Source organism: Desmodus rotundus, chromosome 2 (assembly GCF_022682495.2).
Source record: "Desmodus rotundus isolate HL8 chromosome 2, HLdesRot8A.1, whole genome shotgun sequence".
In the NCBI taxonomy this organism is placed as follows: Eukaryota; Metazoa; Chordata; class Mammalia; order Chiroptera; family Phyllostomidae; genus Desmodus; species Desmodus rotundus.
This window is the reverse complement of record NC_071388.1, coordinates 31,364,438-31,390,691: the sequence shown is the minus strand read 5'-3', so window position 1 is coordinate 31,390,691 and position 26,254 is coordinate 31,364,438. Positions and strand designations below refer to the sequence as shown.

At 38.4% G+C, this 26,254-nt stretch overlaps 1 protein-coding gene across 7 annotated transcripts in view; it reads left to right on the top strand.

Moving 5' to 3' along the window:
• The window catches only part of MECOM (MDS1 and EVI1 complex locus), a 550,490-nt gene that overhangs the window by 255,931 nt on the left and 268,305 nt on the right, over positions 1-26,254 (top strand). For all 7 annotated transcript variants that reach the window (XM_045197727.3, XM_045197712.3, XM_045197723.3 and 4 more), the window contains exon 2: positions 15,626-15,963. In XM_045197727.3, coding sequence (XP_045053662.2) covers positions 15,626-15,963 — 338 coding nt within the window. The remainder of the gene's footprint in view (positions 1-15,625; positions 15,964-26,254) is intronic.

The window sequence follows — 26,254 nt, the reverse complement described above, 5'->3', positions numbered from 1 at the left end:
CTGCCATGTTACCATGTGTGTTTCCTCCCACGAGGCTAAATTTTATGTGGTCCCAAGAATACTGCTTATCAAAGCAGCTCCCAGGTGTTGGGATGAACCAGAAGCTCTCAATGTGCTGATTGATCAGTCTTTGCTAGCAGCTCACTAGGATTACACAGCCACTCCAAAATCAACAGCCTGGAAGAAAACGATACCAGGCTTGACACAAAGGCTGGAATGTTAGCAACTGCCTTGCATTGCAGTAAATATGTCAACTAATATTCATAAATGTCTGGAGATGTGGCCTGGTAGGAGTACGGAATGAACCGCATGCGACAGTTCAACTTTCTACCCCCAGAGAAACTCTGGCCACTCCTCGTTTTGCATGATAAGGCTTTGAGGGAGCCCTAGGTGGGTTTGCTGGTCTCCCTGCCACTGAACTTCTTTAAACACTTGGAAATGTTATCAAGATAGTTTAAAGTATGATGTGCAACCTGGGAATACCTGTCTCTACCTTCATCCATCAGCCCAGACCTAGGAGGTGTTTTGGAGGTATATCACCTCCACCACGGTAGTGGAAGAGCAGCTAGAAAGTTCTTCATGTTCTTTTATCTTCCAGGTGTTTGAAGGCACAAACTCTTTTAGACAGGGTGGAATGGGATGATTTGGGGAATTAACCGGCCCTGCCCATGAGATAGAGAAAGAGATAAATTAATCCCATGACTTTTTTTCTTCTCCTTTGCATCTTGGGGTGAAATCATGGAAAAAGCTGATCATTTCCTATCATAAAATACTACTTATGTTCATTGGCCAATAATGCCTCTTTCAAATATAAATCTTCCTCCAACCTTATTAAGTCCAGGACATTTCCTATATCATTACAGAAATCTTGGCAGGGGAGCATTCTGGAATGAGCTCATCTTTTTATACCATTGTCTGTGACCACATTGATCTTTCTTTGCATTTGGTTTCAACAAGTGTTTATTGAGAGATTTATTAGCAGGGGAGTGGTAGAGAATGAATTGTTTGTGGACCATTTCATCACCTTTTGTTACATCTGAATGCAGTAGGTACACCTGAAAGACACTGACCTTTATAAGCTGAACCTTTCCCAATAACGATGATAATGACTTTTATCATTTGCATTTTCCTTTGTTTTTTAAAATTAATTAATTAATTTTTATTCAGTTACAATTGTCTGCATTTTCTCCCCTTCCCTCCACCCCACCCCAGCCAGTCCCACCTCCCTCCCCCACCTCTACCCTCCCCCTTGATTTTGTCCTTGTGTCCTTTATAGTAGCTCCTATAGACCCCTCTCCCCACTATCCCCTCCCCACTCCCCTGTGGCTATTGTTACAATGTTCTTAATTTCAATGTCTCTGGTTATATTTTGTTTGCTTTTTTCTTTTGTTGATTATGTTCCAGTTAAAGGTGAGATCATATGGTATTTGTGCATTTTCCTTTGAAGTTTACAAAAGATGCTCAAGAGCATTATTTCTTCTGCTTCTTACTATAATTTTATGTTATAGTTTTTTAAAACTGTGTTGTCTAATAGAGATATAAATAAGAGCTATATGCTAATTTAAATTTTTTGGTAGCCAATTAAAACAGGCAAAAAGAAACAGGTAGAATTAAGTTTATCTCCTTATTTTATTTAACTCATTATATTCAAAATTGTATCTTTTCAGCCCCAGTGAATGTGGCTGAGTGGACTGAGTGCTGGCCTGTGAACCAAAATTGTATCTTTTCAGTATATAATCAATATAAAAATCATCAGTAGAGATTCTACAATTTTTTTGTACCAAGTTTTAAAAATCTGGTGTATAATTTTAAACTTACAGTATATCGCAATTTCTTTGCCACATTTCAAATGCTCAATTGCCACATGTGTCCAGTGGCTCCACATTGGGGAAAAATCAGCTATGGATAAAGAAACAAGCTCAAATAAATTAAGGGGTTTTCCAGGCTCACAACTAGTTAGGTGTAGTTTTTTGGTTTAAATAGGAATTGGCTTGTGTCTGTGGTTTGGAGATTATCTGACTCAACTACGTTCAATAAATGTGTAAATTCACTTGTGATGTTGAGGGTTGAGACTATAGAGCAGAAAGGTGGAGAGATTATGAAAGATGATCTTATCATATACAGTATGTGGATTCTGTATCACTAGGTCTAGAAACGCCATACAATTTGTGTTTTTAAAAATAAGCTCCATATGAGATTTGGATGCCCAGCCTGGTTTGGGATAGCTGCCCTGGTCTCTGAGCTTGTGGATGGCTCATTATTGCACTTCTCCATCGTTATATTTAGTTATTAATTTAACAAGTGCTTATTTGGTAGATGCTATACTTGAGCTGATGCACAGCTTGAGGGAATAACTTATTTGGTGCCTTTTGGCACATTTATGTTAAAATCCCCCAATTTAAAAAAGGAAAAGGAGGTACCTACCACTCATTACTTCCAGTACACTTGGCTGGCTTTGGCTGATGTTTTCAAGTCAACAGCCTCATATTGAATTATTATCATGAGCTAGAAACTTCGCTGGACTCTAGGGGTTCCTCAGTGAACAGACGCCCGTGCTCGCTGCCCTTGTCGCCTGCAGCGTTGTTTTGGTGGAGGTATGCTTTAGTAAGCTTTCCCACTAGGGCTCACTTGAATTTGGGATGTACCATCGCACGATCCTTTTATGACTCATTACATATGTATACATGGCTTTTTGTTTTTTTGTTTTGTGTGTATGTTTGGACTTGACATACACAGAGTACCTCTTTTCCACCTAGAAGAAAGAAAGTCTGCTCAGCTGGATTTTCTTCAGCCAAGTATTTTCATTTTCCCCTTTAAGCTATTTAAACTTTGAAAAAAATGCAGATATACCCTACTGTTTGATGTGGTATAGAGATCTAGGAACGTTAATTTAAAAAATTCATAAATCCTTTGTACTATGCAAATTAATGACCTATAACCTTTTTCCAGGTGACTTATTTTGACTTAACTATGTCCAGTAAATGTGTTTATTTAGGAAAAATCAATGCTACCCAAAACTGACATGTTAAGCATCTCCCATGGCTCATAATACATACAAGGGATGTGGACCACCCTCTGTTTTCTCATTATGCCAAATAATAGAAAGTGGAAATCACTCTAATCCTTTCTTCTGTGTCTGCTGTACCTCTGCAAATATGATAAACTCAATCCAATTAAAAGTCATTACCTCGCTAAGACTTGGCCGCAGTCTATATAACCTTTTGTTTCACAATTCTTTCGATGATCTGTCTTCATGACAAGTAAAATTTCTAGCCATCTTCCTGTAGTCTTGTTTTCTGTGCCATTCACCTGACTGTATGCAGTGGAGGTTTGTATTATACCAGTTAGTTCTTCCTGGGCATCTGTCTTATCTCTGGCTAGATTGTAAGTCCTTTGAAATCAACGATTTTACTTTATTCTTCTTAGTGACCCCCCCACTCCACCATGGTTCTTTGCATATAAAAGTCTTGCTAAGGTTTTATAGTGATGATGCATATTCAAATTCAAATGAAGTAAATCTATTAATACAAAAACAACAGCAGCAAAATACAAGAGCAACAATAGCACAAACTTAAGTTACGGTGTGATTAAACCCTGGAGTCAAGGCGTCCCTCCTGCCCTGTGCATCTTAACAGTGTGTACTTTTGATAGAATGAAAACATTTCCATTTCTTTTTCTCTCAAGCAGTCATAGATAACATAGGTTTACATGCATTAGTTCACAATATAATTGAATCAACAAGCATCTCAATAGATGTTTAGATGAGTGAACTGATAATTTTCTTGCTTCTGTAGCTTTGAGATTCTCTAGTGCTATGAAAAATGGATATTTCAATCAATTATCCTGAGGTTTAAGCAACATGATGCCAAAAGATTTTATTTAACTTAACCAGCATAGCTATAACCTGATAAAACAAACAATTTGTTAAAGAAGATTTATTGGGAAAAGACCATAAAATGGTCAGCAAAAGCACAAAACAAAGTCCCTGACATTTCATCTATTGAACAGAATAATACCTGCATTTATCAGTAAATGTCATTTTATATAATGTTGATATAAATGGGCAGCAAAATATTTAATGCATATGCTACTGAATATAAAGTTATAAATCTCTGGGGTTTTGACCTTCCTTTTTACAAAGCGCCTTGATAAATAAATAGCACTTTTTAATGAGATTTTAAAAAATTGTATATATATATATATATACCACTCTCAAAATTTGTCTTGCTACTTTGGCTTTTGGTTAAATTACTTTGACTATCATAGGCATGTGCAGATATCATTTAGGAAAGGACCATCATTTTTTGACTAGTGTGGGACAGCAGAAATCAGTCGTATTACTGTTTCCTTTGATGGCTCTTGCTTTAGATTGGAGGTTCTGGAGTGATCTGGCCAGTCTTCCCTCTGAATACAGCAATGTTCTGAGGTCAACCAGAACTATCCCTGGTCTGTTTGGCACAACTTTCAATTCAAACTGGAAGACAGATGTTGTGGTTTGGGCCATTTACAGGTTGGTAAGATTCATGGGCACCTTGGCTGCCCTACCTGCTTCACAGTAGAACTTTTAGTCTTTTCACTGAAATAGACCATGCAGAATGCATTCGTCCTAGGGACCTGACTGGGAAGCCATCTACTTCCCCCGTGCAGTTTTCTCATGGCTTATTTTGTAATGGAAATGTGGGCAATGTGGTTTTTGAATCTGTTGGTTATAGAAGCAGTGGGAGTAAACCATCCCTGTTTTGATCCTCGTGTTACTGTGAAGAACTTGGTGATGCTCAGAAATAAATGTAAATGACTACTGCATTTCCACGGAGAACCAAAATAAGAGGTTTATACTTAATTGAATACATCCATAGTTTTAGTCAGTCTGATGCTAGATGTTTCTGTAAGACGGGCATGCCCAATTGCAGGTACTTATTATACTCAACTCTCTGCACTCATCACTCTTCCTAACCTCATCCTTGAACTTAGTTTATTGTAGCTCTGTCTCCACCACTCAACTCTAAGCTACTGGAGGGTAGAAAATTAATCTGATTCATGTCCGTATCTAGCCTTAGCAATTTGCACAGTTCCAGGTACAACATGGTACCGGGTAAGTGTTTTGGAACGAGTAAATGAGTGACTCTGAGAACCTGCATCTTGGGCAAAGACTATAGCCCTAACACTTCAAATATCCAATTCCCCTTTCAATGCTATTAAAGGCTGTATTTTTGTAGTGTATCCACAAAATTTCGATAGGAACATGCAGTTGAAGCATTCACACAAAACCAGTATAGTCTGGGACATCTGTCTAATCCTTCACTTCTTATTGTATGGAGCCCACTAAAGATCTTGAAAGTCAAATGTGTATTTATTCCACTGAGGAAACTTTATCAACCAGTGCAAAAGTTTACTGGCACTAGCTGGTGATATAATAGGTAGTTTAAATCCTGCTAACTGCAAATAATTTTTCAAATGTTTATGAGCATGATAGAGTTTAGTGAGACAGAAGTACAGATAACATAAATATTTCGACAAAAGCTGATTGTGCTGGAGCCATAAATAAATTAGACCCAGTTTGTAAATAAATTTAGTTTTTGCCAGCAAACATTTATAATCCTCTCCTGCTGCAAACGATAGTAATTTATATAGAAGAGGTCCTGAACGCCTTTCTTCAAAAGTCAGTTCTCATTAGGAGGCAGTGCCTGGTGCCCGTCAAGCGTCTGAGGCTGTGAGACTCAATTGGACATGAAGGATACTGCGCAGAGCACCTAATGCTACTAGTTATTGTACATGTTGATAATGACAGTTTCCAGAGACCATACATAGTTTGGTAGTCTATGAAGTTGTCATATTATATCATTCCCTTAAATACCTAGCTTGTGTTACCACTTAGCAATGTTGAAATTACCCCGTTTTAAATCATAAGTGCTATTTAGTGTATGTATACACATATGCATAGCACATCTGTTCATATTTTTCTGAAAACATTCTTGTTATCAAAGTGTATAGTGTTTTCTCAAATTTAAAAAAGAATTTTCCCTTTTATGTTTTCAGTGACATTCCCTCTATACCCATGGTTTTGAATGATTTTATGTTTAATATGATGTAGGGTTGGGGAACTCAATATGAGTGTCTTTAGAGCTTGGAATGGGGGAAGAAAATTGCACTTCTTGGAACCATCTAAGTTCATTTTACACTGAAGACACTGTATTTGCAGTGGGGCCAGAATCTAAGCTGACATCGGCCAAATCAAGGAACTTTTCCTCAGAGAATGACTTTTAGGTCAGAAGTCCTTGTTGTCCGTTGCCAAGCCTTGTGAGAACAAGGACCATTGTTCATTTTCCAATAAAACCTAATTTTGAGACTCTAATAAAAATTTTTTTGCACTCTCTCTGCTACTTATCAAACCAAGAGTGTGGTTGGGTTAGTGTTCTATTGCTTGTTCGCATTCCTTTTTATCAGCAAGCCATTGCTACAACTCCCTCTTCTGCCAGACACGCATAATTATTTTCTTTTCTTTATGGAGGCCTCCTGGCTATAGGAAAGCTCTTTGTAGTAGTACAGAAAGGTCTGCATCAAGTCAGCGGTGAGGATGCATTTGAACTCACATTTACACCTATCTTTGTTCACTACGTGGTAGAAAGGAGAGCTTAATCTCATCTACTTCTTCATCTTCACCTTTTGGGGGTTCTTTTGAATAGTTCCACCCAGTTAATAACAGAATTCAGTTTCCTTGTGATAAAATGCACTTTCCCCCTTACCTTCCTTTAACTTGTAGCTTCTGAGTTTTGGTCTGTCCTTTGGAGGCAAGAAGGATCTCTGCCAAAAGCCACCAAGCCACACTTAGGTAATTACAATAAACAAGTTGGGGGCTCTCATTTCATGTGCAGAGCTGGATGGAGCAGAGCTGTGGTCAAAGGGATCCCAGTTGCTCCTGCATTAGCAGTGGCCCATTAATGCATCCTCATGCTCCCCTTCCCCCCTTCAAACACTTTGTTGTTTTTTTTAAGGAAGCAAATCAGGTCACTCTTTAGCATGTGAAGGGCTGTAGCTTTCTTCTGAAACCACCATCAACAACATAAACAAATTAGAGGTAGTAAACCACACATTCTGCCCACACATAAACCACAGTCCTCACCAGAGGGCAGTCTACTTAATGTGAGAATAACAGCCCCGTTTTATAAGCCTCTACTGGGAATAAATTCCAGTTTCACTGGTTACAGCAAAGTTAGGCAGCCAGAGTACAATCTCTCCTAGGTTACACTTTGGGAGAGACCAAACCAATTCTCAAAGTGTCTTTCCAGGAAATGTATTTTATAAGCTTTTGGTACACCAAACTTTGACCATCCTCTGGCTTTCATTACAACTGGGATTGCTTGAGTGGAGTGGACCTGGGCCTGAACTTGCCCAGTGTGCTTATTTTATGGATAGGGAAACAGGGAGTCTCAAACTCTGACTCTCGAGGTTACTTTGGGCCCTGGAGACATATTGCTGGATCCAGCCCACCATGTCTGGGCTTTTGCCACTCCTGCTGAGCCCAAATGCAAGTGGCAGGGTTTACAATCCCCATCTTGGCCCAAATAGGAGATGTAAAATATTCTCTATACCTTCCTGATGCTCATGCGCTTTTCTTTCCTGACAATGCCAGTCCTCAACTAATGTGTCCAGCCCTAAACTAATGTGTTCCGTCATCAGTAAATTCCTGCTTGTGATAGTCTTTTCTTAAATACCTGTTTAAACAGTAATTTAGATAAGAGTGTCCCATTTCTGTGCAACAGGAAATGCCTGCCTTCTTTTAGATACGCTGGCAAATAATTACTGTAGATACGGTTTGAATACTGAAAGGCTGTTCTCTGGTCATTTCAGACTGCCTGAGAAGTCACCACCCAGTCTGCTGCAGCATAATTTCAGGGTATTTCTATCTTACTTTAAATGAATCTGAAGAAAAATCACTTTGGGGATATAAAAAGCTTATGAGAAAAGCCATCGGGTCGAAGGGTGCCAAAAGTCTCCTAAAAACTTGTACTACTAAAAGAAAGTCAAGGTACATAGTTACAATGTAAAAGAAACACTGTCTGATATATAAGTCTGTTCTTACCTGGTTACTCCAGTGGGTATTGGTGACCATGTCTCCCTAACAACAGAATAAGCCAAACATTAACCAGCTCATGCTTTTCCCTGGAGCAGTACTCAGAGATTTAATGTCCTTATTTTAGCAGTTTTAGATTCTGTAAATAGATACCAAAAGGGCTTTGCTGACACTTCACAAACTTTCTAGAAATTTCTTTCCATAACCACATTTAAAAAATGTAGTTCCACCTCTGAAGAGGAACTTTTGGAAGAGGTCAAAACTGTTTCACAAGAGCAGAGAAGCTACCAGCTTAATTCCCAAACCATACTTGTTTAGTGAAATGTCAGTGAAATTCCTAGGAGGGTGGAGAAACACTTAACCAGATTTAAAAGCCACAGAATAAGCAAGAGATATGCCACATCCTATGAGAAAGATAAATGTTTGCTCATTCTTTTAGTCGCTCACTTTTAGTTCATGTGATGTTCTTTGCCATCTCCCTGGTTTGTCTCCTCGTACTCTTCCATGCATTTTGGGACTTCTTGATGGCCCATACAAGAAATACTCCCAGGAGATTCTGGGGGAAAAACTTCCATAAGGAAGAGGCGGAATAGCATGGTACAAGGAAGTAGCAAATACTAGAGATGCAAGGAAGCTTAAAAGGTCATTAAAAAAATTCCATGTGCTAAGCCATGTTGATAGGCTATTTCACAAAAACAATGGCCTCTAAAGACATGGATTCTACAAATGCAGTTTAGTGTCAAGAGATCCATGCAGGTCTATTTTCTTCTCACCTCTCTCTAGAGGCAGCACATGCTAAAGACCTCGTCCTTCAGCAGCTTCTCATTTCCATAGATGCCTCTGTTGTGTAAGCCTGTGCCTCTGGACCCTTACAACAGTCCTTCAAAGCGAGTTTAAGTCAGTTTTCTGGAAATTCATTTTCCTTACTTTTACTAGTTTCCTTTTTTCCTTTCTTTGGGATCTTAAATTTCATTATCTGGGGGCCATTATCGCAGAATATTCTGTTGGCCAGTCCAGAGCCTCCTTCTTTGTTCTGTTTGTGCATCTGGCATTACTTGGGCTCCACCCTTTCCCCCCCAGCCCAGCACGCATTTATTGGCTGTGGTGCTGGTGCACAGAGCTGGCTCCTGAAGTCCTCTGACTTCTCACAAACAGACTGCTGTAACCACTCTGGAATTGTCCTAACAAGGGAAGAAGAGCATGTCCGGTTTGAATTTGGGAAGGAAATTGATGTCTTCCCCCTCCCTTCCCTGCCCCACCATTAGCGGGCACCGACTCATGGATTTGTGTTCCTGTGCTCACGTCCTACCAGGAGGTCCCTGGTGGGGCCTGAGGTTTGGCAGCGGCTCCTCTCCTCCTAGAGCTGGGCACGCATCCTCAGCTCTCAGCCACGTGTAATCCTTCCTGTCTGCTTGCAAGTTGGGCACAAAGTACCGGTGCTTGGGCCCACCCTCTTCTTTAGTAGCAATTAACCTTTACTACAGAGCTTCCTTTGAAGTTTGCTCGTGTTTTTATTACAAAACTGCAATGAGGAACATAATGGGGGGAAATGTCTAAATTTCTAAGTTACCTAATCTGTTCAATTCCCTAGATGGTCTCCTCCTGGCAGTTGTTTCTTGTAGTTATGATCTCAACCAGTCTGCCTGAGATCTCAAACCATGTTTCTGTCTCAGCCTATTTTTAAGATTAGTGAGCTATTACACACACACACACTGCAAATGCACATGGGTGTATTATATGCATATGTGTGTACAGCTGAGTATAAAGAACTGAGTTCTTCCTTAGTGCCTACAGAAATCAGCCCTGCTTTATTGTCAAACTACACACCTATGCTTTTAGTATTAGTGTTAAACTGTTTAGTTGTTAAATATTTTCTATCAGTGAGCTAATGTGAAGAGTAGAAAGAAAAAGTATTTATATTAGTATCACTAATGATAATGCTGAGTGATAAGTATTATGATGGGTACTGAATTGCTATTAATGGTGAAATTCAGGATTTTGAATGGCATCTGCCCAGGAGATTTGCAGTTAAACTAGGCAGAGAGGCCAAGTGAAACAAATGGTGAGTTATATAAAACCCACAAAAAGAGAAGGCATTTTAGGCCAGCCTTGCAAATAAGAACCAAAGAATTACAAGTGAAATGGCATTTTTTTCCTAGCCTGCCGTTCACAGGAGCTCAAATAAATGAAATCATTTTTCTCTGCTTTTCACTCAGCAGTAAATCATTGGTGATCCAACGTTAGAAGAAAAGCAACTATGAAACTCAAAGAAAATATAGGAGAATCTTCTTTTTCCCCCTTAAGATGGGTAAAGACTTTCTAAGAAAAATATAAAAGTCACAAAGGAAAAATAAGCTTCATTCCATACAAGTTAAAATTTTTATACAACAAAAACCTCATTAAAAGCCAAATGATAAATGATTTACTTTAATGATTTAAAGTAGCAGAAATGATATTAAGGGACTTATTTCTTTATTATTAATAAAACAGACCAATAAAAGGCCAGTTAAAATGGACAATAACAATGAACAATTTGCAAAAGAAGAAATGTGAATAACAAAACCATTTAGTCTCATTAATCACTGAGGTGTGAATTGAAACAAGAATAGATATATAATCTTTCCCATTGCGTTAATAAATTTTAAGAACAAGACATAATAATAAATGCCAATGTGGTTGTTAAGAATATAAATTGGTATACACGTCTGAAGAGCAATCTGTCAATATTCAGTAAGCTTTCTTTAGGAATCTAACCTAAGGAAATTAAAGTGGACAGATATAAATATTTACATGAAAGAATGTCCCTTTAGTGCCATTTATAGTATCAGAAAATTAGAAGCAACATAAATAAATGCTGTGGAAATAGTACAGTTATTGTGGATTCATATAATAGAATATTATGCAGCAATTAAATGTAGTTTTATAAAATATTTTTAAAAACATAAGGAAGTGTTCATACTAACATATCAAGTGAAAAAACAGAAAAACAAACTATTCATATAGTACAGCCACAATTAAAAAAACAACTTTAAAACAAATCTTTTTAAAAACAGCTGCTTAAAAGTAAAAGGGAGAGCTGGGTGTCGAGCCAGGGCTGTGGTTTCAGTTGACCTCGGCTGTACCGTTTAGCATCCTTGGGCATCAGCCTCCAGGTTTGCAAAAGGGAAGGTTATGCTTCTCACCATGGTTTTCTCACTGGGCTGTGAGTGTCACAATGAGAAAATATAGGTGCATTTATGAAAGGAATTATTATTATCAATATTATTTCTGAAATTTCCTCTTTACAGATTCTGATTTGTTTTCAAAATGGTAGTCACCTCAAGAGGAACCTATGTTATTCAAAGAGTCATAGAAACAATTATAATCTAATTAAAGGTGCTCTTGCTGGGTCTCTGGTGATGTTAGAACATTTAAAATTTGAAAAACGTGAATTCCAAGAGCTTTTCCCAAGTCATTTGCCTAAAATTCAACAATAAGCTTCTCTTTCTATCTCACTTGGTTAATAACACACCTAAAGGAGGCATGAAACAAATTCCAATAGCAGACATCTCAGCTCCAAGAAGTTACAAGTTGTCATTTATCTTTATGGACCACTGATGTATTAGCACTTATAACTTGATACTTACCTGTTGCAAATGTGCTGAACCTGTCAATGTAATATCTGAGAAACGCTTTAATTAACCATAGCCATAGCACAGGGAGAGGGTCTACCCATTTTTTCTTCAATAACAGAGGTTTAGTGGAGGTATGATAATTGAGGTAGTTTATCATTGAGATGAAATATTTTCCCAGCTTTTTGGATAGTTCTTGTGTAATGCACATGAATGCATGAGTATTTTGGTTTATGCAAATATTTAATGCAGTGTGAGAAAGTGCTTTTGCTGTTGAAAATTTTATAATGTTAGATTACATTAAAATATTGTCTTATGTTTTGATACATAAAACTCAGAAGGTTTTTATTTCCTTTTTTGTCACTATAGCCCTTTTTACATTTAATTCTGATGATACTTGATTAACAGAGGCTCGAAAACAAATCTCCTGAGTTTGCATATGCCTGTACTGCCAGCCTGTGGGGGAATAAGACCATGGGTCTGTCTCCTGGATTTGCTGGGCCTGTATAAGTTGTTCTTTAGGTTTAATTGGATTTTTTTTGCCATTGTAAGCAGAATTGCATTCAGGCTTTAAATTCAAATTCTTCTTTGTGGCAGCCTGGGCACACATGTGTCTCCACAGGAATTGAAATCCAAATGCATTCATTTAAAATATGCATTGGGAGAGTTTGTGGGTAACTCAAAGGTCATGGATCAGCTATGCCAGTAGGAGGGCCCAGATGGGTTTGTCTCTATCCTTTTTTAAGATTTGAGATGACTTTGATGGAATTGACAGTATGACTAATTTAACCCTTTGAGGAAATAGGGGGAATTTTACTGACCTTTAATGGATAATTACTAGAGGAAACAGTTCTATTCATTTGGATGCCTTTTTGTGTCCTGCTGCTTAAATGGACAAGTCTATGGATTACACAGTGTCTTCCAATTTACAGCACTTATTTCTTGAGAAAAACAGCATTTTCACAATGGGCAATAAATCCCTTTAAGAATCTGTAAAGTAACTCTACATTTGCAGTAGTTAAATGTTACAGTTCTAGAGAGATGTTTTTATATGTTTTTAGTTGTATCAAGAGTGCTAGTGAACTTTTGCTGGCTCTTCGGTTGAAGTGCAAAATCTCCCTGAAGGGCAAAATAAGATAGACTTTATCAAGGGTGTTTGGACCCTGAGGTATATTTCTCTGATAATATTTCTTTAGGGCGTTATTAGAATTGTTTCTTTTGAAGTTGTGTTTGGAGAAAAGTTTGGAATCTGTTGTGTGATGCTTTTTAGGATCAAAATAATTTTCTATGTTTGATAGAAAAATATTGATTTGGTTTAATAGTTCAATAAAATTATTTGTTAGGTTAATTATCTATTTAACAAATACCTTTATGTAGATCATTTGGAGAATTCTGAGTCCTGGAGAAGTGTGTTCTGAGTCTTCCCTTCAAGTCCTTGTTATAAAAGAATCATTCATATGAAACTCTAAGTAGCAATGCACAGCAATTTGATCATCCCACCAAGCGGAGAAATTAGGTCACAATTCAAGGAAGGGGGACACTTGTTTTAAGTGGGATGGTAAGGAGAGAAGTTAGGACTTGAACCGGGAGGATGACTAGAAGTTGGATCGGCAGAGGAGCAGAGAGAGGTAATGGGGCAGTCAGAACCACAGAGAAAATTTTCACTGACTGAGCTTACAACATAGGGTTAAGCTTTTTCTCTCCTGGGGCTTCCTACTGAAGAGTGTTGGGAATCATAGAGAAAGGGAGAATGTTTTAAAATGAGAGGTTTTATTCCAAGACCAAGAACTTTGGATTTTACCTGTGGACACTGGGAATTATTGGAGACTATATCACAGGAAATTATGTGTGCCCACAGGCTCAGTGTTGAGGGATACTGGAAAGAGTCTGAAGGTCTCATTTAGACAACTGTTAGAAATTCAGGAATGGCCCTGGCCAGGTAGCTCAGTAGGTTAGAGTGTCATCTTCATATACCAAGGTTGCAGGTTTGATCCTTGGCCCCGGCACATAAGAGTCAACCAATGAATGCATGAATGGGTGGAACAGCGGGTCTCTCTCCCTCACTTTCTCTCTCTTAAAATAAATGGACAAAAACTTTTAAAAATTCAGGAACGAAAATGTGGACTGAAAAAATGGGATGAAAGTAAAAATCTCATCAGAAGAGTGGGCAGCATTTAATGACTGAGTAGATTGGAGGATGAAGGAGAGAAAATGTCCATGTTATTTTAGAATATTGAACACGGATAATTAGGGAAAACTGTGTTGTTCATGGAAATGGGCAGGCGACTTGATTGGAGGGCAGATGGGAATGGGCAATATTTTGGATATACTGACCCTGAAGGATAATGAGCTTGCATTTTGGCAGTGAATGTCTCATAGGAGTTCAGTTCTATTCTTGGTTTAAATGGAATTATCTCATTGTTTGAATCAAGAACCAAGCTCTTTGTTAGAAAGATACTTTTGCATGTACTGTTACATTGCATTTTAGAAAACTTTAAGGGGGGTCAGTACTTGATGGACAATTGTTATTGAGTGTTATAGTTAATTAAGTTCCATAATGAATCATAGAAGGAGTTGGGCCTAGAACTCAGGTTTTCTATTCTCTAGCTCAATACATTGTCTTGGAAGACTTTAATAATTTGTAGAAGTTCAAGTTTGGTAGAATCTTAAAAGCCATCTCTAGTCACCAATCTGAAGCTCGGATTCTTCCACATTTGGAACTCTTGGTTATTTAGGCTGTATTAGAACCCTTGTAATGGTAACTTAAGGCATCTCATTTTACCTTTGGATGGCTCTGATTGAAATCCGTCTCGTAATTTTAACCCATGTTTCTTAGTTCTCCCTTTGAAGGCCTATAAATCAAAAAAGTCATATATAATTCTCAGTCCATAATCCTCGTGGACAAGAAACATATGTTTATTTGCTTTAAGATAGCTGAAATCCCCTTCAACTGGTGAACTGGTGGGAAATTCAAGCCTAGCCATTATTCTTTATGGTTCCCTGCAAACCCCCAAGAAGTTGCATAAAGATCTTAAGGTCTGACGTGGTGTACTCATTTACTTCAGGTGTGGGGCTGTGCTGCTTTGGGGGTTCTTAGAGCCTCACTGCTGAGTGTCCAGGCTCCTCTGTACTCACCCCGCTATACCCTCCAGGTCTTGCCGTCTCCCCCAGGGGACTGCACCATTCCGAGGCCCTCTGATCTCTTCTCTTTCTTAGTCTGGAGGAAATGCTCCCTCTTTTTGGTGCACCTGAAAACACCCTCTTCTCCTTTCCCCCTCTGGAAAGCTCACCTAATTTCCTTAATGATTTTTGCATTTACAAATATCCAGAGGAATCAGTAGCTTCAAGTAACTTTAATTCTCTTCTCTGTGTAAGTTACGGAGGCAAGAAAATACCAAGGGCTTGGTGATGTGTTTGAAATGGGAAAGGAAGAACAGAGAAATAACAAACATAAATTAATATTCCAATAAATAATTCTGCCACAGAGATTTAAGTCTTGTTGCACATGGCAACCTTTGGAATCTTTGATGACTCTCCTCCAATTTAGTCCAAGATGCCACTGTGAGATACAATTTTCTAATACGTTGTAAAATGCTATATGCTCCCAGTTTGGGATGGTTTGTGGGGTTGTAAGTACACACAGTTTTATTTCTTATCTCTGCTTCATTCAGACCAATAATTAAATTGTTGATTGCTTCCCAGATGGATAATGGATGGAGGTGGCTCATGAGAGTATTATTGACAATTGAAGATTAGCTCATTTGATTTATGGACTCACTGTAGATAAACCAAAGAGGCAAAAACTCCCTTCCCCCATCTGTGAATAACAGAGATTTTAATGCGGGCATATTTGAACAACAATTTCTCTATTTTATTTTAGCGAGCTGTGGGATTTTTTTCTTCTGCATTAGTAGGAATTCACGAGGTTATTATTTATTCACAGGTAATGAGTGTGTATATGGCAGCTACCCTGAAATTCCTTTGGAAGAAATGCCAGATGCAGATGGAGTAGCCAGCACGCCCTCCCTCAATATTCAAGAGCCATGCTCTCCGGCCACATCCAGCGAAGCATTTACCCCCAAGGAGGGCTCTCCTTACAAAGTCCCCATCTACATCCCAGATGATATCCCCATTCCTGCTGAGTTTGAACTTCGAGAGTCAAATATGCCTGGAGCAGGACTGGGAATATGGACCAAAAGGAAGATTGAAGCAGGTGAAAAGTTTGGGCCTTACGTGGGAGAGCAGAGGTCGAACCTGAAAGACCCCAGTTATGGATGGGAGGTAAGACTATTATTTTGAGTTTACACATTTACACATACTCAGTTGTGTAAAAGAAGAGATTAGTTTTTCAATGGCCATATCAAAAGCAAGTTCCATGTGTTGCAAATATCTTCAAACAGATCTTTAAAAGTGCACCTTCCTTACAATGTCACTTCTTGATAGAAACTAAGTGTTGCCTAAAGGTGTATCCATATGGCATGATAGAAAGGAGCTTAATAATGAATGGTCAAAGAACAGTACTGACTTGAAAACATCCCAGAGGGAACAAACCATATTTTGCCCTGTATAATGCACAGTTTTTTGCCCAAATCTTTGAGGGAAAAATAAGGATGCACATTATATACATGGGTAGTACTAATTCTGTATCTACATAAATGTTTTTAATTATTTTATTTATGCTTACGCATTAAAAGTGTAACTCTAGAAAGTAATAATGATATCTTTATACAAAATAATAGTCTGGAATATGATAGTTGGTTTTGTTTCTAAATATACATAAATAAATAATTGAATTTAAAAAAATAAAACAAAAGTTTTTTTTTCCTGAAAGTTTGGGCCAAGAAGCGTGGATGCGCATCACATTATAAACGGCAAGGTAGAGTAGTTTTGCTAGTTAACATTTGGGAACCTTATGTATGGTCATCTATACGGTATGTGGCATAAGCAACCAAACATCAATACCTGGTATACTTATCGTACCTTCTTTGGGGGAAGCTCGGAAGATTGGAGGAAACATTTGTTTTCTCCATTGTGTGGCTAATTTGGTTTTACATGTTCATTTTGTTCTGTGCTCTTCTAATATATTTTGCCTCTCCTGATAACCCTGCTGTGATTCTAAATGCTTGCAGAATGTGAGCACTGTACTGAATTCTGTGATGATTCTTTATGTTAAATTGACTTAATGAATAATTCATGCATAAAACGACAACAAAAAACAATATGGAAATCAGTCCCTAGTTTCAGCCATACTTTTCACCGAACCCCTCTGACAATATCTAAGAATGAGGGGTTATGGACTGATTATAAAAGCTAATTAAGTTAGATTTCCATAAGGACAGGTAAGCTATGTTACTCAGTTCTGAGTTTATAATTTTGTACAGATTCAGTAGTTGTATATGATTCGTGTTTATTTTTATAACTTGAAAACTTTTGTGGTTAATTAATAGCATCATAATTTCTAGAAAAGCTGATTATCTGAAAACTTTAGGCAATTTCTATATTGGCAAGGAAGTGTTTTTCAGAGATGTGATTAACCTTCGGTTTCATAGTATTTCAGTTAGACAGATGTTAGATAAACTAGATTTACTTGTTATGTTCTTTTACTATTCATGATCATTAATAGAATATCTGGCTAGCTTTTTAAATGGAAATCAATATGCAGTGCCAGGGCTTAATATCAAATATTTGTTCCTTTGCTTTATATGTGTCCCTTTGTGATACCTGTTCAAAATGCTGTCATAACAATTCTTGTTCAAATTCTGAAGTGCCAAAAGTTGAAATCTGGATTCGATATGATGGCGAGGCAGAGATCCTTTCTTAGTTCTGTTCGTAGCCACAGCTCTGGTAAAGCTGTCGTGTAGCTACGTTGCCTTTAGATACATATATTGATAAGAGATTTTTAAAAATTCACTGTAGCATTAACTGATATGTGAGTTGAATACATTTTAAACCAAATGCGTAGAACTTTACGTCATGATTGTTCTCCTTAAAATAATGTCTATAAACATTCTAACAATAAGTAACTCATTAAACTTTTATTACAAAATCTCTAGAGTTAGGCAACAGTGCAGCACTGCTCGAGATTCTCCCGAAGGCTGGGAGTGAAACAAAGCTTAATAAGAAAATTATTTTGCAATTACAGGGTTGGTAAATGCAGGGTTGTGCTTCTTTAAACAGGATACCTATGGAATGGGGGATGAACTTGGAGGAAATTCTTCATTTAGAGGAAATTTAAAAATAACTATTTCTTCTCCTTGGAGTAAGATGTCTTCAGTATATATATGGACAAATATTTACCTTGAGAAATGTAGAATGATTCTTTTCATTATATCAAAACTGAGAAATGTTTTATATTGCTTGGAATTTACCTCTAAAAATAGTTCGAGACCCTTTGGCTAAAGATCGCCCATTCCCTCTCACTCCCTTAGAAGTTCAGTGGATTGAATTTGTTGATTGATTGTCAATTCAGTAGTTTTCTTCACCATTTTAATGGTTACCTTCACTTTGGAGAATGTGGATTTTCTGCTCTGGATGTATTATGAACAAAACCAGAGAAAGGGCTTTTTGGCAAACTTGTCCATGGAGGAGCAGTTGAGTTCTTGACTCCAGGGGTTCTTTTTTGTTTGTTTTTTAAAAATTTTACCCTAGTTAATACAAAATCCAGTCATGATCACCAAGGGCACTTTTACAAAGCATCTCACCCTACCCCTGAATGTTCATGTTTCCTTCTTCTTGTGTCATATTTGCCTTCAACTGTAGCTGATTTCCCTCCTGTTGGATTAGACAGATAATTGTGATTAATCTCTCCTTTGATACCCCTTCAATTTTAAAAGTAAAAGTCTTAGGTGACAGAAAATAAACATGGACAGAGGAAATCAAAATTCAGCAAGCAATTATTGAGTACCTACTGTGTGTCAGATTCTGTGCTAAATGTTTTACCTAGAGGAACCCAGCCTATGATGACTGAACAAATCATGGCCATCTCTACTCCGGTACTATCCTTGCTCTTTTCTTCCCACAAAGTTCCCCTCCTGTACATTTCCAGGATACTAAATTGCATTACCATTTATCCAGTTGCTGAAGCCAAAATATGGGTCATCTCTGACTCTACTCTTTCCCAACCATGTCTGATTTATAGTTCCCACACTTTATCAAGCCTTCATTCCTTTTGCACACATTGGTCACCCTACCTGGAAAACTCCTTTTCCTTCCCATCCTTAGCAAATTTCTATGTGTTCTTCAAGTTCCCTTCTTCTATGACACTATCCCTGACCTTTCTAGTCACAAGTTAGTACTGCTTAAATGTTGTCCCACCATAGCATCAGGTAAATTCACATAGTAGACAACTTCAAGCATTGTACAGCACCCAAAGTGTTTGCCAAGCTTCCCTAGTAGGATGACATTTCCTTGACAGCTTGCAGAGCTGTATTCTCTAAGTGTGATTGTGTTCTCTCTGTGGTGCTGTGGTGCTATCTAATGCTAACTGTGTTACCTGAAATGACTCGGCTGGACTAATCAGCTCAGGTTGATATAACAAAATACTACACATTGGATGGCTTACACAGCAGAAATTTATCTTCTCACAATTCTGGAGGTTAATACATCCAAGATCAAGGTGCCAGCTGATTTGGTTTCTGCTGAAGACTCTCTTTTTGGCTTAGAGATGGTTGCCTTCTTGCTGTCTTCACCTGGCCATTCCTAGGTGCATGTGTGCACACACACACAGAGGGAGAGAGAGAGAGCTACTTCTCTCTGGTGTCTCTTAGATCAGAACCCCATCAATATCACCTCATTTAACCTTAATTACCTCCTAATGGCCCTTTCTTTCAATATGGTCACATTAGGGGCTAGGGCATCAACATATGGATTTGGGGAGGACATAAAAACACTAGTCCATGACACAGACTTTTAACAAATAATTGCTCACTAAAAGAATGAACAAAAGAATAAATGAAGAGACATTGGAGGCAAGGAGTGGGGGCTGAGGTAAGTCTATGGAAAAAGCAAGAATCTCGACTCTAGATATGGAGAACCAAGCCTTAACTCTGTTTGTTATTACTGTGTGATTCTAGGAAACTACTCAAAATCTATTGATTCCTGCATTTTTTGACAAACAAGACAATAATTGTAACATCATTAGTTGTTCTATAATTAAAATTAAGTAAAGAGGTATGGTAGTCTCTTTAAAGAAAGTTTTTTAAAAGAGAAAACTCAAAGACAATATTGTAGTTAGGGGCTACCTTTCTGAACCCTGTTTAAAATTTTTTTTTTAAAGTTAAATATACTTCCCCAAAAAAGCACTTTTTGAAAGTCATTAAGTTTATATTTTAGTGAAATAGGATATTTTTGAAACTGTGGTTCATAGACCAAAATGAAGAGTTAGGGAAAATAAGGCATAGATATTTAAAAAATTGTATGCGTGATTTCTCCCAAACCAGTATTGATTTAAAAAGGAGAAACTTTAAAAATAATATTGGCAATAATTTCCACCTTGCGACGCATATGATTCCTTTCTAACCAGACCTTTAAAGACTGGAGAGTGCTTGACTGTCTCTAAAATCTGAAAATAATTAGTGATAGAATGCTTCCTCTTAGGGTTAGAACTTTAGAGTTACTGATTAAGTGAATGTTAATAAAAAAGTGCTGTTGGTTCAAGATGAGGGTTTTCTGGTATGTTTCCTGCAAAGATGACCATGATGTGATAACATGGGAAGCACACGGTAGAGCAGAGGGGAGCAGCTTCTCCAGGCTCTGCCTGCTGGCTGAGTGATTTTGAAAAAGGTGCATAATACGCTGCCCCTCGGTCTCCTTTTGTTTAATATGGTGATTCTAACTGCACCTATCCAGTTAGGGGTATTGTGAGGGTGCAATGCGACATTCTGTGTTACAAACCCACTGAAGCGCCTCCTGGTAGAAGAACTCAGTACAGGAGAACAACAACCAAAGCTGGATTAAAATAAAGATCGAGCACCAGGTCATTAGAGCAAAGGCCAGCTATATTTTACTTATTGATTTTATAAATATTATTGTTCTTTCCCCTGTTTCTTGTTTCCCAGAAATTCCGTTATCTCCAGGATGGCCTAATTGTGTGACTCTGGGTTTATTTGAAAAGGAAGCACTGATTGTTTCCTAATTAACAGTTAAAACAAGGATTCAGGAGAGATTTATAATTTTCTTTGTAAGCCAAAGGGTAATTTGGGTGACATATTTTTTAATAGTCTGAGATAGGTTATTGGAGAAATAGTGCAAAATTTTGTTTCTTTAGAATATTATCCTTCAGCACATTTCTGGCCCATCTTTATTGTCACTGGTCATTATAAAACTCTGAAGATAGATGTAAGTCAACCAATGATGGGGCTGTTAGGTGCCAAACCCTCTTTTTTATTCATCCCGCCCTGATGCTCCCGATTCTTTGGATCAGTTAAAATACCAGGGACAAAGTTAGCTTTTCTTTTCCTCCCCTCAAGCACACATGCATATTCAGACACCGAAAAATAATGACGTGAGTGGACAGTAAATTTCTCTTATGCTCTGTTAAATAGGAGGGAGAGAAGAGTGGAAAGAGATTTTTGCTGGAGTCAGAAATGCATCAAATAATTCTGATGCAGTGCTGTGACAAGGCATTGTGCTCCCGCCATGTAATCCTGAAATGTGGTATTACAATGAATGTGTGCCTCCCTATATCATTTTAAAAGAAATAGTTCTCCCATTTGTAAGTTTGATTTTGAGTGCTGCAGTGATGTCTTACCTATTGAGACATGCCACCTATATGTTAGCTGAAACAGGAATATCCATTAAAACAACCACAGCGACATCATACTTTCAAGAAATCTAACAACCGAGTTTGGAGTCAGGAGGCTGACAACCAAATAATATATGTTTGGTAATAAAGAAAAATGGGTAATTTGGGATTTTAGAGATACATACCAGATATCTTTGAATGTCAGTATTTCTCCCCTACTTCTCTCTAGATCTGCTTGGGCCAAAACAAATTTTACTTGGTTTTTCTGAGGAAAAAACCCCAAATATTTATTCATTAATAAGAAAGCAAGTACCTGAGAGCTAGATAACTAAGAAGTGAGGACCTTTGTCTTAATAATTTTGAAATGGATTGATTCCCATAGAGGGTAAGACTACTTAGCATCCAAAAGGGCATCTTTAACAGGTAGTTAAGAAAGAGGAATGTAATCTAGTAGTAAATGTATATGACCATAAAACCTTAGATTGTAAAGTATTACATTTTTGCTATATTATTAAAATGGTAAATATAGTTTGAAAATTGAATTTCACTCTGTGAGGAATTAAGAACTGAGAAAATGTCAAGGGAAGAAGTGAGGTCTAGTTAATATGACCCTGAACATGATTGTTATTGGACCCAGGGGGAGGTCACAGATTCTCTTAGAATATAAGGAGATCAAGGAAACGGGACACAATCTGTTTTATTCAACTTGTGCTGCCAGCATACCTTCCAGAAACAAAATCCCTGGGTGTTGAAAGAAAATAGAAGTTTCCTCTCCTGAAGCACTATAAACCATCTCCAGTTTTGACTGGTGACTGGGACTCCAAAGAGACCCTTCTTTTCTGAGAAGAGGTCAGAAGTCCCCTTACCCCACCCACCTTGGCTCTGTCGATTCTGGGGAGCTTGCTCATCCTACACCTTCTCCCGTGGAAGGTATTGATGGAGAGTTCAGCACATCAGCTCTCCCTGTCTTTGTTTTGACAACTTCTGGTACTTCGGACGTGTCATCAGTGGTGTGGGAAAGTCTGGTATTGAAAATTTGTAAAAGTTCCCCAAGTGTCAGGAGTCTTTTGCTTTACCACGCCTGCCTTGGTGATCAACTAGAATATGTATGTAAGTCACTCATATTTCAAAACAATATGGGGTGATTTTCTTACAATTAGTAACCCTCATCTAAGCTGTTAGTGTATCTCACAAAATGGACCAAAATTCTCTTGTCTATTTGCTGCTGTAGGTATTGCATGATGCTCGCTTCCTCTCTAGGCACTAAATCAACAGTAAAACTCATGGGTTCAAAGTAATGAAATGTTCAGGAAGGATCCTTTTTATTATTATTTTTAGTACTCACCAGAGGAGATATAGATTTATTTATTTTAATTTAATTTTTAAATTATTGACACTATTATTGATGTCACCCATTTCCCGGCCTCCCCTTCTTTCCTCCACCAAGCCCCCCTACCCCAATCTGGCCTTCATCACATTCTTGTCTGTGTCCATGAGCTTTGGCTAATCCCTCCCAGTCCCCCACCCCCCTGTCCTCTGAGATCTATCAGTCTGTCCCATGTATCCTTGCCTCTGGTTTTATTTTGTTCATCAGTTTATTTTATTAGATTCCACATATAAGTGAGATAATATGATATTTGTCTTTTCCTACTGACTTGTTTCTCTTAGCATAATGTTCTCCAGGTACATCCACACTGTCACAAAGGGTAAGAGTTCCTTCTTTTTAACAGCTGCATAGGATTCTATTGTGTAAATATATTTATTCCTTTAGAGAGGAAGGTAAGGAAGAGGGGACGGAGGGAGAGAGGGAGAGAGGGAGGAAGAGAAAGGGAGAGAACCACTGATGTGAGAAACATTGATCAGTTGCCTCCCAGGCGCACCCCGACCAGGGATTGAACCTGCAACCTAAGTGTGCGCTCTGACAGGGAATCAGACCACAACCTTTTGGTGTACTGCATGATGACGCTCCAACCTGCTGAGCCCCCAGGCCAGGGCAGGAAAGCCTTTGCACAGAGATTTCACAGTAGGCTCTAGGGTTTGGTCAGTCCAGGGGCAGAGACTCTGTAATGCTCCATACTCTAGAACACTTTGTTGGGACCACAGCATGAGGATACTGTATTCTCTAAGCTTTTCCCTTGATCGTGTTAGGAAGCAGTGATTCAAATCTCTCTTAGAAGAATAGAAGAGCTGGTGCAGCTTCTCTGCTCCCCAGTTTGTTCTGTCCTGAAGAGACAGTTTGTTCCAATGATGACAGAGAGGTAGTATGGAGAAGTGGGGACACTGAGGGGACTTGTACACTATTTCATTTAAGCAATAAATACAAATTTTTATTAGCACAGCATCTTAGCTTCTCAAAGTTTATTTACATTGATAGAACCATACAGTAGTAAAATCATAAAGTACTTCTCCTTATACATAATTCTGCTTAAGATTTTTTTAATCACGATTTTTAAAAAAGATTTTGTTTATTTATTTATTTATAGAGAGAGGGGAAGGAAAGGAGATCAGTTGCCTCTCATGCGCCCCCAACTGGAGACCTTGTCCACAACCCAGACATGTGCCCTGACTGGGAACTGAACCAGCTACCTTTCATTTCTCAGGCCAATGCTCAACCCACGGAGCCACACCAGTCAGGGCTGCCTAAGAATTTTAAAAAATAAATTAGTATTTCAGTTAGAGGAAAATTCAGTAAATAAATGCTATCGTCATTCTGGTTCTGGTACATCTTTTGGCCTTTTGTGAAGTATCTGAAGCTGAAGATAGGTGTATGTAGCATGCTGTTAATGAACATTTTCTCCATGATAATTAGTAGGATTCTCAAGCCAAAAAAAATCACAAGAGCAAGAAGTGGTCAGCTATCATTATGAGAAAGAATAAGATACAGAGAATTTTGTGTGTGTGTGTGTGTGTGTGACAAATATTTTCCACAGCTACCTGTCAGTTTATCTTCTTTTCAAGTCAATATCTGATATAACAAGATTGTACTACTGCACAAGAAATTTGACAGTGCTTCTGTTATAAAGGGAATTTTACTAGTACTGATAAAAGGTAAATGACATTGCATGGAAATAGCTTGCCTCATTTAGGAGCACACACCGGAGCTGAGTCCTTATGAACTCCTATGACCAAAGGAGACTATCTTAGACATGTCTTCTCAGAGGCGCATGATGGCTAGGAATAAGACGAGCAGGTTCAAGAACAATGGAAAGTTTATTCTATGATTGTTGGTCTTGTTACCTGCTCCAGATCCAAGCCCTCTCAATTACTAAGCATTTATCCCATCACCTTTCAGATCGGACTTTTATTCTGTCAGTTAAATGCTACCCAAGACACAAAAAAATAATTTGCTGGTACTACTTAATCTAATCCTAGGAAGTCAGTTGTAGAATGTCATCTGATACGGAAACAATGTCTTCACACCCCACACTGCGCAACCTCACATACACACAACGCACAGGCGCGTGCACAGGCTAATGCATTTGCCGCCTTATGTTTTTTAATTGGTCCTTTAGGAATCTAAATTTTGGATTTTGGATCTGAGCATTTTGGATGGTTCCTGATGCTTTCTCTATTTAGCCTACATAGAGTTCAACCTTGGCAGTCTCCATGAAAACATTAAAAAAAAAAAGTCCAGTAACCTCTTTTCCTCTTCAAAAAAATCCAAAATAAATCCTTTTTTAGTAGCATCAAAGAGGGATTTCACTTAAAATGTCCTGCCAAATTTAAATTCTTTGCCCCTATGTATCTCTGTTATTCACTGTCTTACTCCTTTAACACCTTACACACACCCAGCAGGTGCCGCTCTCAAAGACTCTGCTGCTTTCTTCCCTCGTAGTATTACCGAGTATGAGTTACCTAGCATCTGGATGTGGCTAATAAACAAGGATCCAGCTGTTGACTCAGAAGGAAACTCCTTCCTCCTTGGGAGCACGATGGGGAGAGATTGATGATTACAGATACCTCTGCTCTGAAATCTTTTCTCTTCTTCCTGCCACACTGTTACCTAGAGCTTTTCTAATGTATAGGAGGTACGCACATATTTTCTATGACATATTTACTGTGACTGTTGGCCAGTCGGCTCCTGTTACAGATCCACGGGAGGTGGGCACCTTTGCGCCTCCTACCAACTGGCAGTGGTATTTACCTCTGACACTGCTGCTGACCTCCCTGGCTGCCCAGGTGTACCTGGCATTGCACAGAAACTTCAGTTGGTTGGCAGCCACAGGTGTGGATGATTTGTTGTTTTTTTTTTATTTGTTTAGATTCTTATGGTAGGAATTCAGCAGGTGTGTGATGCCAGCAGAGAATCTCCACCCTGGCACACGGACTAGCTGCCCTCAAAAAACATGTTCTTCTTGGTCTCACAAGACTACCAGCTTGAACCCCTGTTTTCCTGGAAACCTCACCCAAGGGCAAGCCTCTGCTTAACTAATGGATTAGGATAAGTTCACCTCAATAGATGAGCGTGAAGAGTCTCCTCACATGAACCTATTCTACAGGTAGGAGCAGGTTGCCTGGCTCTGCCCTCATGTTGTTTTATTTTCTCCTCCTGTTTTCTTTCTAGCCTGAGCTGGTGTCATTCTAACCACAGGGACGTAGGAAATCCTGGACTTGGTTTCCAAAGAACCATAAACCATGTGAAGATGCTGTTGACATACATATTTATGCCCATTTGATTGAGACTAAAGAGTAGGAGCACAGATGGAGAGCAGTTCTGTGCGGCGTTCGTCCATCTCCCTGCCATCTCCTCAGGAAGTCACTGAATCCTGGGACCCAGTCAGTTCAATATAGGGCAAGATAAACTTGAAGATTTTTTCAGACCTTGTCTTA